The 19,065-nt window shown below is 40.5% G+C and overlaps 1 protein-coding gene across 4 annotated transcripts in view; it reads left to right on the plus strand.

Moving 5' to 3' along the window:
• Positions 1 to 19,065, plus strand: part of rtkna (rhotekin a) — a 64,427-nt gene that overhangs the window by 18,213 nt on the left and 27,149 nt on the right. The window contains exon 1 of one of the 4 annotated variants that reach the window (XM_077522599.1): positions 2,284 to 2,834. The exons of 2 other annotated variants lie outside the window; for them this stretch is intronic. In XM_077522599.1, coding sequence (XP_077378725.1) covers positions 2,739 to 2,834 — 96 coding nt within the window. In that variant the 5' untranslated portion in view covers positions 2,284 to 2,738. Of the gene's footprint in view, positions 1 to 2,283; positions 2,835 to 16,061; positions 16,489 to 19,065 lie in introns of those variants that run through there. One more of the 4 variants, XM_077522600.1, reaches the window with a different exon arrangement.

The following is a 19,065-nucleotide window of genomic DNA, read 5'->3' on the forward strand; positions in this document are numbered from 1 at the left end:
GATTTTAAAGTCTGTTTTGTTTTTCACTGTTTGACTGTGTAAAGGCATGCGTGGATTTATAGAAGGTTCTCTAGATGGCCACCATCCGCCTTATGACATTCCAGCATCAAGACTACTTAGTAGATAAGTGTGCTTTAATTAACGATCGTCAGACAAATATGCAAGTCTGGTTTCCTGTTGAATTCTGCTGCTGCTGGCGTGCACATGCTTGGTTTCACTCACATCCCGAACACACGCTCAGACACTCCATCTGCATCACTGCTGTGGCACACACAGGAAGAAAGCAGGTTCCCATTGCGGCTTCTTATGGTGTGCAATTGTGACAAGGGCTGTAAATTAGTTTCCCCCTTTTGGACAGAAGTGGCGTAACAGTTGAAAGGCACATGGTGTGGATTTTGGGATGTTTTGCGGGGAGGATCTGTGGGCCAGAAAGGAAACAGGCCTTGCCCCTGAGGTGACATATTTCTTCCTGCAATAACAACTCCTTGATGTGTGTGCGACGTCTTGGGGTTTGCCGTGCATGGAACAATGCAGCAGTTGGAGGGCCACGTATGTTGAATATGGCCAGAACCTCTCGGAATGGCATGAAATCAATATTTAAAAGGGCTGTGATAAATAATTGAAGCGCTCTTTGACACTGGGTTTATGTGATGTAAAATATGCATGTGATCTTGGCTAAATGCTTGTGGCCCCATGACCCGCTGATGTATCGCTCTCGAACTTGCCAACGGTCTGAATTTTCAGAAATGGAGAAAGGCAAATGACACACGTTCTTACCTCTCTTATACATACATACATACATTCGTAGGCCAAAACATTAGGGGTAATTCTCCTAATTATCCTCAATCTTGATTGACATTTTGAGGGCAGAATTGGATTCCGTTTCACAGACCCAGTCAGCACAATTATTTCCGCTGTGTCTATCTCCAAGCAAAATGACTGCGTTCTTCAGAAGAATCTCGTGAGATACTAAAAATGTAGCTGAAGGATATGAGTCGTATCACTAAAGCCAATTTCTCCTCGTCATCTGCCACGAAGGACAAAAGCTTCAAGCTGTATATGTCCATTTATATTAATAACTATGAATACATGCTGAATTTATGTGCTATTTCTTATGACAGACAATAAACTTGATGTTGAAATTATCCAGTGTTCAATATAAAGCAACTAATAGATTAATTTGTTTTATGCATTGTTCCTATGGCTTTGCATCTCAATAAAGGATTAATGGATACATGGGGGGTACAATTCAAGGACGGTACATTTTAAAGTGAAACGATTGAATTCAGTGTGATTCAGTTGGTAAATGATTCGATTTGATATGGTATGACAGAGTTCAAGATGGTATTTTATGAGAGTAATTTCATGACATGAATTAACTTGTATACACATGAATATCTCTCCACATATACCCAGAAACAATAGCAAGCGGTTCACATCATTCTTGTGTTGATGTAACTAGTGCAGAGATAATTTTTAAGTCCAGAACTATTACATCATTGACAATGTTCAGGGTTCATTTCTTCAAGTATTTTCTATATTTAAGTGCTGTGTTCATGTTCATGTTCAAACTGCAAAATGTCATAATTGCTTACAAAAGTACTCAACTCAACTTTATTTATAAAGCGCTTTAAGAACAGGCATTGCTGTATACAAAGTGCTGTACATGAACATAAACATCATTTTGAAGTGCGAAAACATTTTTTATTTTTTTTCTTAACGAGCTACATATTAATTTTAGGCTGTATTATTTGGTATAAAACGTGAACCACGTGGTCTACAACCATGCATTTCTAGATGCTTGTTAAAAAAGTAGTTTTTCTTGTGATACAGCTCTTGCATTGGATGCCAGGTGTGCTGAACATGGCTGTAAAATAAATGCAAATATCATATATTTATTTTTCAACATTTAATGGATACAAAACGTAGATTTCTGTTGAAATGCTCAATTTACATTGACGTTATATTGTAGTTTTACTGCCAGCAGTCACTACTTAATTCACTATTTAATAGCAAGAAAAACGCCTTCTCCACCCACCCGCTATGCTCGTGTGAAATTTGGAATTTGCTATTTATTTGTTTAAAAGGGTGTGGAGGCTGCTACAGTAGTTTTTCACACTCCCTTTCGTGTCTGCGGGTTTTCTTTTTCTTTTTTTAACTTCATTACTATCTCCAGACAGAGGCGCGTCGTAGGGGTTAATTTAGCGCTGAGGGAGGGGAAGGGAGAGTGAAGAGAGAAGGAGGGCGCACACTGAGCCAGTTGTGCCGGTCACTCCCGCAGAGGCGATGGCCTTTTTTGTCAAGAGCTCTCTTGTCTTCGCCCAGGACACTCTCTCGCATTCACAGCCGTGACAGTGGCGCACAAAAGAGGAGAGAGATGCTTTTTCAAAGGCACCATTCTTTCCCGGCTGGGTGGTGACCGTGGGTGCCTTGAGTGGATCATTGTGGAAAACTTGGAGAAGAAGAAGAAGAAGAAGAAGAATATGCGGATGGGTTGCACGATTTTCTGATCATCTCATCATCCAACCACCCATGATTACCTCAGCCCTGCAGACGTTTTGGATGAGACACTCCAACTTTTTACGCATTGCTTTTACGCACCAACTTGCTGTCGGAGGGAGCAGTCATCGTGGATTTTGTCTTGGGTTTGGTACCGGTCATAGTGACGTTATAATGATGTGATGTCTCTGTGCCAGTGGTTAAAGAAGGACAAGCATCTGGATCTCTGTTTATAAAGGATGCCGGTTGATAAACTGATAAACATGGAGGAAAAATTGTGGATATTGGAGGACCTCAATATGATGTACATCCGGCAGATTGCTCTCAGTTTGCAGGTAAAAAGTGACTTTTTTTGCTTAAACTGCATTTTGATCCCATGTATCATTTTGCCTTGCAGATATTATTATATATTATTAATGTCTGATTTGAGACATATTAATTGAATAATATATTTATGATTACAGTGTTGTAAAACTGCACTTTGTCATACTGACAGTTGTTTGTAAAATTCAATATGCTTCAAAATTAGTAGTGTAGAGCAAAGTAAAATCACATTAATACATATTAAACAAACCTGTCGTTCTCGTTGTACATGCAAAAGTTGTTTGCAGTCACTTTTTTCTTCTTTCCTTTTACTCATATTGCATTATTTATTTTTTCATTTGGCCACTTCATTAGGTACAACTACCTTTATGGCATGTTTTTCTACCTTTCTAAATCTAAGCATCTCTTTAATGTGTCCAGTCAGTGTGTTGGTAGAAGTTGTGTGAAATGACTCTTTTCATTTTCAATAGTTGTGCACCTTGTATTATTTTCCATATGGCCACTCTATTAAGATACGGCTGCACAATCATTTCTGCCATGTTTATGATTGTAATTTGTTTGTGGCATAGAACTGTACTCGAGAGGTGGTTGTAATATTTTTGGGTGATCTCACAGTAAACAAGCTGTATAGGCAACAAGCTGCTCCCTTGATAGTGAGCTCAATTTTCCAGATGATTATTTTTAAGAGTCACAGTTGTAATGCATTTTTTTTAATCAACCTCCCAGCTTTCTTGTAAGTGGGCTCAATGACAGCCGAAATCTATTTTGAGAGTACAGTGCATCCCCTCTGGTGGCCCGTTGAGCCTTCAGCTGTGCCTTGGTGTTGTTGAGTCCGCGCAGTGGTTGCGTAGTCATGCTGATGCTGGCCTGCACGTTATAGTGCGAGCAACATTGTGCATGCCATCCATCCTCTTGGGGTTCACACGCAGTGCACAGCTGCGCATTTCGGGCCTCACGGGTCCCTCTGGGAGCGTCTGTCTGTGCACACGTGTTCAACTGCATGTGTATGCGTGTGTGTTGCGCATTGTGTTCGGACAGAGGAAGGAGTCATGCCAGGCTGCAAGTAATATGAGTACACAAACAAACAATCTTTGTCTCTACTTTTATCAGATGGAAAAGGGTCTCTTTCTTATCAGTTGGCTGGAAGTTGGCATTGGCTGGATTGGCATGATTGTTAAAAGAACATGTCTGTGGTGCAGATGTGTTTTTGATCTACTACCAGATTTGTGAGTCTGACTTAGTACTTTGTTTTCATGAAGTATGATTTTATAGAGTGATATTTTTCCTCATTAAAAACACAACACACAATTTTCTTATTTTTGGGGGGTGTTTGAGACTCATTAATGACATTTCCATTCATTTCTATTGGGAAGTACAATTTTTAGATACCATTCTTTTACAACATGAGCTTGATCAAGGAATTAAACGCTTATCTCAAGGCAGTAGTTATTTTTTATGGGCCTGTTATGCCTTGGGGAAATCCACTGATCATGGGGTCTGTTTGGCTTAAATTGATCAGTCACTAATAAACATATTAGTTCTTGACACAGAGCCCGTATTTGTTTTGCTCTCACATGAAAGTGGCACTTTGTTTTAATGCTGAGTCTGGCCAATTCTAATGCGAATTTGATGCCAGATGTTTTAAATATAGCTATTTTAATGCATTTATTAGGAGAGGAATGGATCATATGATTGTGGAAAACAATCATGTCCCGTCTGTTCGTCGCCACACATAGGGCTCAGTATACAGAAATACATCAATTTCCACATTGTCGACTTTGCCATCTTCCTCACCCACTCGCTTGTTTGCTTCTCCCTCCCCCATGTCCCTCTCAGACTGGGTGGGTTTATGAGACAGGGATTCTTTGTGTGAGGCTGAGCTGTACAGTTTGCTGTCTAACTGTAATTTGTGGAGGTTTATTTGCGCCCATAAAAATCTCCTGCTGGATCATCACAAGTTGCCATTATTACAGCGAAAAGCCGTTTGGGATTCTCCCTCCGGTCGTATATACCTGAAATCCACGCCCACCCCATCCACACGCCACATGAGTAACTTCATGACTCACAGAGGAGTATGGTATGCTTTATTTAACACTTTTAAGGGCACAGACTGTCCTAACTAGCATGTTGCATGAATTGATGAAGCCTGCTCGAATGAGAGGTGAAACGTCTTGTAGAACAATCCAGGTGCGATTGATTCGGTGCCCTGAGGTTTAAATTACCTGGATTAATGGGAATTTTCATTTTTTTTCTTTTTCCATTTTTTGTTTTGTTTTACAGCAAAGTATTTACTTAAAAAAAGACTGAAAAACATTTATTATATTATGCAACTTTATGAACACACAACTATCTTTTCAAACCTCATCTTGTCCGTATAGACTTTATAAATCAACTAGACAAAGTGCAATTTCTGCAGAAATTGCGTGGGAATGCTGAAAGCTAATAGCTAAGCATTTCCACAATTGCATAAATTGCGTGGGATTGCTGAAAGCTAATAGCTAAGCATTTCCACAATAAATGAAGACAAACAGTATGTAAATATAATAACGGTCTTTTGTCTCAACTTGTGTCAATGATTAGGAATGTATCCACAAAGTTCACAATATCATCTGAGTAGTGTGTTATTTATGTATTTTTTTTAATACATCGAAATCATCACAATTCATTGTTTCAAGCCACCTTTTTACTGTATCAGTAGGAATATGCATTTATCGCTAATCAAAATTTGTTATGTTCATGATCGAGGGTCGTCAGCACTTGGTTAATTAAAACCAAAAAAACGGTGATCAGCCCTCATCTAGACCTTGGTCATATTCAAAACAAAGTAATTGAGAAAGTTGTCTGAAGTGAATTGATGTGTTTTGAAAGCTCTTCGGTTCTGACATTGAATAAAAACATGGTTGTTAAGCTATAAAATACATGCAGTAGACCTCTGAGAATTAAATTTTATGGATACATGCTTTTCATCGGACAGCTGCTAAGTATATGCACAAGTTGTCTATCTGCTGTATGACGCTGTAAAACTTCCAGTAAATGCTAATCCAAACAAGAATTCAGCTGAATGCAACCTTGTTTTTTTCTGTGCTTGTCATCCTATTTAAAAAGCAAAGTATGTTTTCAGTGCTGAGGTTCATGCATTCCTTAGGCATATAATTGCTTGGTCAGGAGTTAAGCATGCAGGCATTGTTATTTTCATGCCCCATAGTGAGACACTTTCTGACTCTTCACGTTTTAACAGGTCCGTAGTAGGAATGACTGCATTCTTGGCTTCTGTTCTCTTTCTTCTTTGCCCACGTCTCTCACTTCATTACTTCTTCCTGAGTCACAAGTGCAAAGGGGCCTGATGTCCACAGAATGCAGGATTCCCCTCTCAAAACGAGAGACGGCTGATGGGAAGCAGGAAATGGTCTTGTGTAATTACTGCTGTCCACTGGGAGTGACATCATGATAGCATTGAACTCTTTGCCATGAATAGACTTAAACATAGCATTTCCTGTTACCACAGCCGGATACTTTTTTTGTTTTTATCTAACTTCCTCCTGGTTTCTTCCCGTTGCTATTCTCACTTCCTCACCTTGACTGATTCTTCGTTCATTAAAAGTCAGCGGGCCTTAGATGGACACCCTTTGTCTAATTTTGGCGCTTCTGACCTTGGATGGGCATCAGCGCAGTGGCAACGTTAAATAAGGACATTGGATTTCTAAGATCATGCATGTGTACTCCTGTAATAAAAGCAGGATTTGAGCTGATCATTTCATTCTGCAAGTTATCCATTGTTTGGAGAAGTCAAATCCTGTCTGTGTGTGTGCTGACCTCATGGGTTGGAGTGACCCCACGGGGGTTCAGCAGAGGAATATAGACTACGACACAAAAGCTGCCAGAGTTAACAAAAACACTGTGCAGACCCAAAGACTTGTCTTGATAACATCATCTCAGGCATTGGGTTGTGCAGTAGCCCCATTTATGTCAGAAACAATATCAAACGTCCAATAATATTAAAGGATGAGAAAGTGGATTTAAAATAAACACATTGCATGAATGCAGGGGGTCCAGTGGGGTCAACCAAGAGCAATAACACCAGAGAGTAACGACACGTCACTCTGTTTTACAGCAGCGAAGTCTAATGAGATTCAGTTCAAGATATTGAGACAAAATGTCTTCCTTAAAAAAGCTAGCCATGATTATTTCAAACTTTGGTTCAGCTCTCGTGTTTATTGTTATTAGATTTTGCTTTTTAATGTTTTGTTCATGGTGGGCAATAAACCACTTCAAGTTTCATATTACATGAATTATTCTTTGTTCCATTAAGAGAGTGAAAAGTGCCAACATCTGTCATTGCCTCAGGTTATACCCTCTTTTATTTCCCTTTTTTTATTAGCCAGGCTCATATCCAAATTATTAATGATCTATTTTTAATCACTGGGTGTGTTTGTGTCATAAATGAAAAAAACAAACAAATAAATAAATAAATACATTGTTGTGATTGTGTTTCCACAAATTAAAACTTTACTCAGTGTCTTAATAAAATCCAGTGCAAAACATAAAACAACATTTACAGCTTTGTTTAAGTTTTAGCTTTGACATGATAGAGTTGTGGCGTCAGGTCAGTTCTTAGGAGGAAAGGGAACTCAATTCATGGGGTAGAAACGCATTGTATGTGTAGCATACTATAATATACTATAGTCTAATACAATGTGACATTGGTCAAAAGTCCAAAACCAAAATGTTTACATCCATATTTTCTGACATGGACAGTTATCAAAAATGTTCTTTGTTGTGTAAATTCACATTTGATGGGTGAACTGTATGACCCTGGCAATATACAAGCAATTAGGCCTACTAAGTCAGTTTTACATGATATGTCAATTTTGAAATGGTCTTTTCACAGTCCCCCCAAGGCGCCAGTTAAAGTTTTGTAGACTTAAAAAATGTTGCACACACTACCGTAATATTCAATTATTTGGAATCTTACCTAAGATAAGACCATGACTCACCATGCTAATTTGAGAAAGCACACTGTTAAATATGACTTTCCTCGGTTAGATTTTGCTACCAAAAACTTTCTCTTCAGTCATGAATAGTGGCCATTTTATAGTTTGATTTTGCATACTTCGAGTTTGAACGACAACGTTCTACTTAAATCCATTAGTAGAAAGAGACTGACCCAAGGACTGGAACATCTTACAGCCATGGTTTCTGAACCTCTGGCCTGATCTACGATGAGCAGGGTTATGTGGGAGTTTCTTGCTGGTGTCATGTTTAACCTCTCACACGCTCCCATTATGCTAAATGTAGCAGTAGTCATGCTTTGGATAACTTAAGAGCTTGAAGATCTGTTGGCTTTAGCCCATCTGAACGTACAGTATGTAAGCTGTTACACCAAGGTTTGTCTCTGTGTACCATTTTTCACCTTTTATAAATATTAGATTTTCTCTCAGTTGCATTGGGAGTTTGATCTCGGCTTCTGTGTCCACTTTGTTCTTTGTGAATGTGAGGTCCTAAGAGCCCAAAGGTCAAGTTGACGGCATTTAATCCCTGTCTGAAGTCAGACAGTGAGCCGGTATGCACTCGAGCAAGACTGATGAATCTCTACCTTGTTGATGAATTTCCAGTGGCAGCAAAGGTTAATCCGATTTGTTCTGAAACCAGAAAACAAAGCACGAAGGTTTTACCGGTTCACCTGGTGCAGAATTCATTATTGTGGGGAAAATATTAGTCTTTGGAGTTCTTTCTGTTCAGTAAATACGTTGCTAGGAGTGACTTGGGAATTTCAAATTGGCCACAAATTGAGCTTGGGCTAAATTTGCTATTTAGTTCCATTGTTCAATAAATTTGTCCTCAGTATAATGAAATTCCACTACCTACTATATTATTAGTCATCTGATACTGTTTCTGTTCAGTACAGTTTACTTGACTTTTACAGTTGAATATTATCAAAAATATTAAATACGCTCTGCCAAAACAAGCTACACAAGTTAGAACATTCACCAAATGATGGCAAGTTGGATTATATTGGAATGAAAAAACAAACAAACAGATAAATGAAGGTGATGTTTTGTGGCTATGGACAAGATGTCAAGGTCTTTCCCAAACTCTGCATGAGGCTGTTCAAATCAAGTTATAGTAAGTACAGTATGTGTGTGTTTGTACAGTATGTTAGCTCAGCTAAAGTCTATTTAGATCCCATGGATGTTTTCGCTAAAGCTAACAGCGCTTGCTTTGTGGTGATAAACCTTACAGTCATGTCTGAGCCAATACAAATTCCTTTACAATGGTGCTCTTCATCAAACACTCCTACCTCCACTGAATGTGCGTGTGCTTGTGTGTGTGAGTAAATATTTGAGTAATGAATCTGTACTCTTGGCTACTCACTCAAGCGGATCACTTTGGTTTGGTCAAGGGACATCCGTTTTTAACACCTAGGACTTCACTGTTGTTGCATACCTGCAGGTCTCTTTGCCGTACATCGCTCTCATTGTTTTTGACAGAGCAGCAGGCAAGGCATACAGTAGCTCCATGTACAGTGGATATAAGAAGTATACCGACGTTCATGTCAGATTGCTTGTGGTATATGAATTATCCAATATCCATCCATACATATTATTGCTCCACATTCATTAATACAAACGTAGCAGCACATGTTTTCAGCACAGGTCACATCTTGGTCTCATGTTTAAATCATAAAAGCACGACATCTTAAAAGGGGTGTGTAGACTTTTACTATCCATTGCGTTCTTAGCTACTATCACAGCCATATTTGTTTGCCAAACGTGTTGCTTGTAACTTGCCATACAGTAGAAGGTATGGACATTTCTTCCCTTGTTCCGTTTCTTCCTCAGCTTCATGCCAGAAGCACGCTGAAGTGAAAGGAGGCTTTGTATCACATCGTGCACACACCCATTGCATTCTTGGAACCCCCCCCCCCAAAAAAAATTGACCTTCCAACTTCTGGTCCATTGACTCCAAACGTGGCTCACCACAACACCTCGTGCACCCCAACACTTGGGCGAACCCCCCTCAAATGTAACACTTCAGTTCACACCCCAACTCCACCCCAGCAGCGGTGTGAATAGGCGCTCTGTTGTGTGAACGGCAACCGGCTGGATGCGAGGCTGGAGCCAGCTTCCTTTGAAAAACAGCAGCGAAGAGAGAAAGTACCCCAGGCGGGCGGACAGGTGCTGTTATTTGAACACAAAAGTGACACTTGCACCTTGCAAGCTATGCACTCTCTCAATGCTGAAAGCATTTGCTCATCTCCCTCAGCGACTGCCTCTCTAGATTCACATTTGGCTCTTTCGTTCTTACCTTTTCTTTTTTCTTTGTAAATCTCAGCCTGAAGCGTCACCTTCTGTTAATCCTCCCTCTCTGCTCTCCGCCATGCCAACACGCTTTAGTTTCAGCACTATTTGGTTGAGCAACTGCAAATGACACCATCAGGATGGAGATAATCCAAATCATCTTAAATAAGATTTACAGCTACATGCTGTTTTAAATCACCGTTTTCAAGCGGACATATTCTATCCAAGCACACAATTAAAACGCATCCGAGCAGCTGCAGCTGGGCTTTTTTATGTGTTTGTCTTTGCGGGTTAAATTGAACATATGGTAGCCTAATGTGTTCTCCTGATCGTGTAATTGTTGATTTTTGTTGCTGTTTCCATATGGATGCATTTGTGCTCGGATGTGTTGTATGTTTTTTTTTTTTATGGGCGAACATCTGCACATTGCCTGAGCAGATTCGCTGGTATTTTATGGATTTTTGTTTGCCTTTGACACAATCGATGTGGGAGTTGAATGCATTCTATTTCTGCTTATATCTCTACTAGCAACATAACTTCCACACGGGTATCACTTGGAGTGCAAAACAAAGTGATGTTAGTCTACGGTAATAGTTATTAAATCAACACATTCCCATTGTGCACATTCCACATGAAGTAGCCAGCAGCGTCATTGGCACTAAATTAAACTGTTAGAATTATATTTTACTGGGCCAATGCGAGCAAGCTGTGTGCCACCAGCGTGCCAAAAACCGAGTAACTGCATGCATGCGTGTGTGTATGTGTCATAAATGTGTGTGTTTGGCAGGTGAAGCCTTATCAGAATTTGGACTGCAGCTTTATGACCATATGTGGTACTATTCTGTTCTGATTGAGGATAGGAAAGGAGCTGGTCCGACCTGAGTCGTTTGTTTGTAATAATTCAGTAGGATTTTATATTTAAAGTAATCCAATGCAATTAGCGGAGAATTGGCACATTTAGCCGCCATCAGAACAACAACAAAAACAATTTAATTAAATTTACAATTCACTTAACTGTAACTACTTTGAATTTAAAGCAAATTACGTTACATTAGTCTTGTGCATGATGTTGTTTCCACTTGATGGACTTGGATTTCAAATCTTTAGAAGCAATTTGAAGTAGAAATAATCGGATCTGAAGTGTTATGACTGCTGCTAAAAAATGCCTCCGTGCCACAGGCAAGCATTTTATGGGGGAATTCCAGGTTTAGGAGGCGGGTCCTCGGTAGTTAGGACTTAATGATGTGGGAGATGTGTTGAAAGGGGCCTGTTGTGGTTTGAGGTGCTGTGAGGCATTGCTGAGCTGTTCGGCAACAGCCCACCTCCCCGCCTCGGCGGGATGAGGTCAGTGGAAGCAAAGTGCCCAGCTGGGTGATGTCATGTTTCGGCTTAACATTTTCACACAGTGACCTCGTGATGCCTTCTGTGACTGTCATCCCCTCGCACCCTCAACTTGTACACGTGTCGTCCTTCAACCTCAGAGCCAACAGGTGACCATATGCTGGTAAACTGTATGTGTTATAATCCTGTCATTACTGGGTGATGCAAAGGTTAATCCACATGTCTCCCTTTGACTGTCTGTTTATTGGTTACAAGAAGAAGCTTGGTTCAATTTGATTGGTTAAGACAGAGAACCAGTGACCCCTATTTGCCCTTTGGGTGTCATGAGACATAACATGGCTGCTGACTTTTATGTAGCAGCCAGAGTATATGTTCAACATTAAAACAATATGTACCTAATTTTGTGACAATTGTGGGCACTTTCAGATATGTTCACTCTTTTTGTTTTTGTTTTTTCCCCCTGTAATCATCAGGATTTATACAGGGATGAGATATGGGCCCATGATGAAACATTATGAATAGATATTTTTTTGTTTTACTTTTGAGGGGGAAATTTTATGTATATATATTTTTTAGTTTTAATTTTGAGGCGGAGTTTTTAAACTCATAATTTCACTAAGAAAACATACAGTTCATGAGTGATGGTGACGAATAAATGATCCTGTATCAGGGTGTTGCAATACCCGTGCACGGCCAGAGGGGGGCAGCTACACCAGTTTTAAAGTAGATGTATTATTTGCATACAGTCTACATTTTGTAGGTATTTATCAACATGTGTCGTACTTTTATTGATATTTTATACATGTATATATTTGTTTTATTTAAATGTGTCAATACATTCAATATATGTGTCAATATATGTGTCTACATATAGTTGTACTTTCTGACTCCTTATCCACTTTAACCGGCCATTTATTTTACCTCTCAAGTGTGCATATTGTTTGTAATTTAACTGATGTCTTTTGTGGTATTTCTTAATTTTATTTTACAGCTTGTCTTGATATTTTGATGGTGTCCTTGAGTTCCCCAAAAAAGCACCTATAAACATAATGACTTTTTGTTGTTGTTTTTGTTATTGTTAAAACTGTCAAATTTAATGGCATTAACATTTAATGCTGTAATGTTGGGATAATTACGTTATTAAACACCACTGTTCCACAATCATAACTGTATGGAAATAAAATGCAACCAATGCTCTTTAGCTGTATATTAACTCTCACACTAAAGTAATCATTTCAGCTGATCCGTGAGTTCTGGTGCGACTTTTGGATCAGTCCCTGCCAGACGGCGGCCCAGTGACTTACTGAAAATAAAACGATCAAGCATTTGCTGTCTGCAAAGGCACCTTAAGGCACCAGAAATGTGGATTTTGCTCCGCTTATTTACTGTGCAGTTACTCCCTGTGGGTCGTGATTAGCATAAAGATTTTATCACTATGCACAGAAATGGGAGAGGAAAAAAGGACGGGAAGAGGATTAGATGTGTTTAAGGAAATGGCCATCAGGGTGTGCAGTGGTCGCAGAAAGGAAGCAGTTCTCTGTTGTCAAGTGATTCATTTGGAAATGCAGTGGACTCAGCGAAGAAGGGGGAGGGTGTTGAGTACTAGACACAGTAAGGAATTTCCTCACTTTCTGAGAAAATGTGCTAGTAATGACCATGAATGAGGATAATATTCATTCATTATGTCTCCTCATCCAGATGCTTGGAACAAATGATATATCACCACCGTGTGCACGCAGCACCCACGTTAAACTGTGAATATAAATTGCTCTCAGGACGCTCGCTTGGCGCAGCAACCTGCTGATGAAACCTTAATCTGATTAACAACAGTATATTTACAGCTCTAAGTCCTACGTTATCAAGCCTTATCTTGTTTGGATTCCACATGTCTTCTCGCTCATGGGGCTGATGGCGCGTTATGAATTTCTTCATGTGTTTTGTCTGGGTGCAAGTGGTGACAACGCTTCCTGTGCACTCAGTAGCTGAATCTGCTTTCACTGGAATTGAGTAGGAATCATTTTAGCAGGAGAGACGAGACGTGATGTGAATTGTGTTCCATTCTATTTAGATGTGAACATCAGTATTGCAAAGGAAAGAAATCCTCTGCTTTCTCAAGTTGGCACCTAGAGGCATCAAATACAAAGAAAAAAACACTGGCCCTAAAATTGAACCATGTTGTCATGTTTACCCGTTTGACATTTATTAAACACGGCACAAAAAGGACAGAAGACTCTCAGTTCAAAACTCGCGAGGAGAGAGGAGAGGAACTGGCTGATACAATTCACTTCTGCACTCTCTAAAAGAATCCTCTCCTCACCCTCTCTTTTTATGTGGTTTTTACGCCCCTAGTTGCATGGGTGTTCCAACCCTAAAAATGCAAATACAAGGCATAGTTGGAACACAGTGTACTTGTTTGTCTATGTGCGTGTGCATGTGAGTGGAAGATTGCTGAGTACATGTGTGTTCAAATTTGCAATCATTTCTTAACAGACAATAGGCGGGATCAGCAGACTGGCTCTAACCATTCTGCTGCGTTAGATGTTCTTGTTCTTGTGCTCTTGAGTCATCTTCTGTTCAAATAACATATAGCTAGGCTATGTGAATGTGAGTGTGGAGCAAAGCAAATCATTCTTCATTGCAAGCAGAAGCAATTTTTCATTGCAAGCAAATATATGATAACTTGTATTTAAAATTATTCCCACACATGTGGAACCCCAAAAGACAGTACAGCAGAGCCAGTCTCAGAACTACCAAGGCTTATATACATTGTTCTATCTGCCAGTTAGCAAGGCACAAATAATCAACAGTCACATTTGCACCTATAGAAAATGTGTTTTCAGTTAACGTGACATACACAAACAGGCAAATCCCACACAGGAGAAAGCAGACTGCTGCTAGAGTTATCTCATTAAAAACAATATATACAATTAAAAATAGATTTTTCACCATTGTTGAACAATAAAATGTAACCAAAGGCTGTGCTGCAAAAGATCTGAATTATATCTTCTATCAAACTAACAATGTAGTAGGATACTGGACACTTTGCACAACACTCTGCTAAACTCCGGTGAGAACATGTTCCGCAGACGTGTTATTAAACCACGAGATGCACGATGTTGTCGTGTTGCTACGGGCCAAGGCTGCCCACAGACGGACTCTCTCCTCCTCCATCCTCATCCTCCTACATGTCATCTGCTTCCATCTCTCATTTCACTGCTCAGACACAAACAACTCACAACAATACTGTTTGCTCGAACAGAAAACACGGTTTGGTTTGTAGCTTTTATAGTATACATCCCTTGTGGCATACTGCCGTGACTACTGTCTCGTCTTGTTTGGAAGTGTTGGCTCGAACGTGCCATTAGTTGTTATCCAGGGCGGATTTCCTCGAGGCCAGTTCCAAGTCAGCTGATTCCTCCCTTAAATCCTGTTTATTCCCACACTCAAACCTTTCCCATGAAGTTTTTCCCCTTTCCACCTCACCACAAATGGTGCATCAGCAGTTGACAAGGCTAAGCGCTTTGCTGCACAACAACTTGGCGTCATGCTCGCATGGGCCGGGCAGGGAGCGCACGCAGGCATGCTGGAAGATGGATGGCAGTTTGTATTTTTATCCAGAAGGATGAGTAACTGCTCTGTCAGTAATTACATGCATACGCAATGTACCAATTAGACCGGTGGTGATGTTATATGTGCAGCTTGTCTACTTGTTGGACGATTGCGCTACCATTTAATAGAATGTGATTTTATCAGCTGTCAGAAAAGTTCCAGGACTGCTGTCACAGAAGATTCATCAAACTTAAGCTGTGAGTTTTTAATTTCAAAAAGAGTTGTTCGGTGCACGAGAAGAAGCATAGAAGCGTAGTGGTAGCGCAACTCGTGGCTGAGTATTGACAGTTCCTAGCCGAAAAGAACACCATCAAATCACATTGGCTTCCCTGCAGTGGGAGGATAATGTCGGTTGATGCCAGTAATGAGTAAAAAACTAAAAAGAAGAAAAAACTGTCGACCCGCCAGGCCTATTGAGCACTGGGTGAAGACCTCGGTGGGAAAAAAAAAATAAACTGCCAGACAAAACAAGAATGTGAGCTATCATTATTACTTTGTATGTTGGACCTGTCTTGTGCGTAATGGATTCACCAAGGGTATCATATAGCCAACAAAAACTAACAGAATAACTAAAATTAGAATCCAGCTTACCCGCAAGCCTCATGAGTAAAAACAATATACAGTACTAGTATGGATGGTCGGAATGAGGGAAGTGGTGATTGTACGTCATGTTGACCAAAAAAAAAAAAAAGTTGAGTCACTACTTAAAATAAAATGGCAAAATAAAACAGACGTAAGCATCTTTTTTTCCACCGTGGGTGGTGTAGGCAGCAACTTGCCATGCTTCCTTGAGCTTTTGTAAAATGCATTTTGATCATAAAGAGATGTATATAACCCTAATGTTGCAAGAGGAGCCAATGAATTTATGAATTGGGGCAGTGCCGTGACACTCTTTCAATTGCTGCCAACACCTGCTGTGCCCTTTAAGCAACCCTGACTGTCCCTGAATGTAGGGAGAGGCATTACATGTCTAAAATGACAAGTCACTCCTCGACGTGCTCACCCCCGCCCTCCCAAGAAAAGCCTCTTGGTTGGTCCGTCCGTCGGTCACTCTTTATCCTCTCCTCGCATTGCTACTGCTGCACCGTGCGAGTTTGTGTGCGTGCGGGTGAGAGAGAGTGGGGGGAGTCAGGAGGACGGATCCGAGGAGCAGTTGGGACTCAAGCAAGCACGATGTCGGCGCCGCACGAGGCTCCCTCGCACAATGGAGCGTCTTTTTACGCAAATGAGCGAGTGCGTGGAATGCGGGGATCCTTGACAACTTCCGAGCTCACCGATGGATTTTTAAACCTTTGATTTCGATTAAGATTCCTTCCCTGTGCCAGAAAGCGGACATCTGAGTTATTTACACGCTGTGTGTACGGGACGTTTGCTGCGCAGAGCGCCCAAGACCATGAACTACACCAACAACCAAGCGGTAAGATTCCGTCTTTTTCCCTTTCTTATTCCCTGACAAAGAGTTGTAGTGAGCTGCTGCTGGCTGCGTGGAAAATATCAGTCACTTGTCATCGTCGACGTCACATGTCGCGTGGACCACGTGGACTGGTCGTGCCGCGGGGGCTGGCACGTTTGGGTCAACCTCCTCCTCATTGGTTGTGGTGCTGATTGGGCTTCCAGTGATTAGGCGCACAGCCAATTTTGACACTGCTCGAGTGTGCATGCTTTTAACACCAGCTACTGTACATGTGTCGACTTAACAGTGCCAAGTTATGTCAGAGTGTGACATAATCGAAGCAGGGAAAGTACAGATAAGTGTTTAAAAATTAGTCCCACTTGATGTAGTTCTGCTAAAATGTCGATGACAATGTGATATGCATGTCAAGTCAATAGTAGTAGCACCAAATGTGTACCAACTGCTTGCAAAATACTTTGAATATTTTTTTTGGCAGCCTATAAATATATACGGTGTATATGTGTGTGTGTCTAAGTATAAGTCAGCATGTGACTTATCTGGGGCTCTTTTCACTGGACGTCCAAGTGCCCAACTGGGGTGTGTGTGTATTTCTTTTTTTTTTTTTAAACATATAGGATAGTGGTAAGCACGTCTACCTCACATTCAAGTGGTCCCATGTTTGAATCCTGGCTCAGACCTTCCTGCGTGCCCCCTGTCCAATATTTATATTTACGCTCCGTCCTCACATTGGTAGTTGATTTGATATGCATTGGAAAAGGCTTAATTCCAATCAGAAGATATCCAATATCACGCATGACCATGAAACATATACCAATTTTGCTGCATGAGACAAAAACAAACAAACTGAATTGCGTCATTGCGGTGTAAATCCAGCCATAATGATGTGTCTTCACTGGTTGCAGTCAGGTAATGAATATTTTTCTCGAGAAGCCCTAACAAAGTCATTTACAATGAAGAACGGTGGTGTTGTCCACCACTGTTCTAGTTGTGATGTCTTTGCACATGCCTACACTGAACACTTAACACTAAAACATTTACGGTGTTGTGGAAAAACTTGTACTTTGAGATCCGTTTTCTAATGTTTGACCTTCAGGCAAGAGCATCTAAAGCATCTTGAGTGTGTGTGACAGGCCCTTACAGACTTGTGGCTTTGCACAACCTCCTCTAATCAGCATTTGTGTGTCACCACCACTGAAAATCAGAAGAATCCAATCGCTGGCGAATAAGTCGTACAAAATGACAGGCTGATTGTTTTACCATACTATCTGTGACTTTGAGAACATATATGGTTTTAAAATCAGGAGCTAGCCTGGTGAGTGATGTGAGGGTCAGCGAATGAGATCACAGTTTGCTGGCTATTAGCTAGCTTATGACTCGGAATGAGTTCTTGTGTGTAAATGTGCTCAAACGCTTGCTTTTTGTTTGTTCTTGTTTTTACTGTACAGTATATTCAAGAAAGCGATTGATTGAAAGCGAACCTGTGGCTTTATCTGTCCTCCACCACTCTACTTGAGGGGCATTACATTATGATCTAACGTCTTTAAAAGTACAGTCTTTGCTCGTGATGTTCCGACTATTCTAGTAACATAACAGTCTCGAAATTGTAATTTTTGTGCCATTTATTTTCTGGTCATTCTAGTGTGGCCTTAACACTCGTGTATGTCTCCTGTTGATTTTTAAAGGTCACGTCCAGCAACATCACTCCAAATTTGTAAGAGCTTGACGTGATCTTTCTATTGCTGGAATGCAGTCTGTGTGTACACAAAATATCGCAATGTGTGTTCCTACCGCTGTTAAAACCGCAACCATGCTGGCTCATTAGCCGCGAAAAGGTCACTGATGTGCCACGTCTCCTCTTTTGATGCTTTTTTCTGCAGTGACACAACACCAATTCAATTGCATTAGGCCTTTACAGCAATTTCGCAGGGCTCTGTAAATGCGTTCCTGACGCCGCTTTTCATTGTGTCTGCAAATTCTGCAAGCGCGGCAGGAGCGAGGATGGAATCCTCTTACAATCAATAACCACTCACTGCAGAGAAGCTGCACTGTATGTCAGTAGATCTGGCTCTTCGTCAAGTCCTTTTTGGATATCTGTGGAGATAAATATCTCCAGTGTTGTCTCTGCTCCTGCTTGTCCCTCCCCTGCTGCAGCCATGTGTATGTAAGCTTTTCTGTGTGCTGTGGAGGTCTTGTTTCTGTTTCTGTAAATGCTGTACACGCAGCTTCTACTGTAAACCTGGGTGAGTCGAGGATCATGGGGTGAAAGGCCAACGCAGTTTCATTGGCACATTTCTGAAAGAGAAGCATAACATGTTTTGGGAAAGTCTCTGACTAAACCATGAAATCCGTTAAAGGTTATTTACAAAGTAAATGTTGAGCCATAGCTATAGTTTCCTCATAGGAGTTTAATACTAGCACATGTACATGAAACAACATGCAAGATATGATTAAATGCAGCAAAAATAAGGAATATTAATGATAATAGGGTGTTAGTTTTGAGTGGTAGATGTTAAGAAATGACCAAATTCCTTGATTTCAGCATATCAGCAGTAATTGTTCACTGATTTTTATATTCCTTCA

The sequence above is a fragment of the Festucalex cinctus genome, chromosome 5, assembly GCF_051991245.1.
Source record: "Festucalex cinctus isolate MCC-2025b chromosome 5, RoL_Fcin_1.0, whole genome shotgun sequence".
Taxonomy (NCBI): Eukaryota; Metazoa; Chordata; class Actinopteri; order Syngnathiformes; family Syngnathidae; genus Festucalex; species Festucalex cinctus.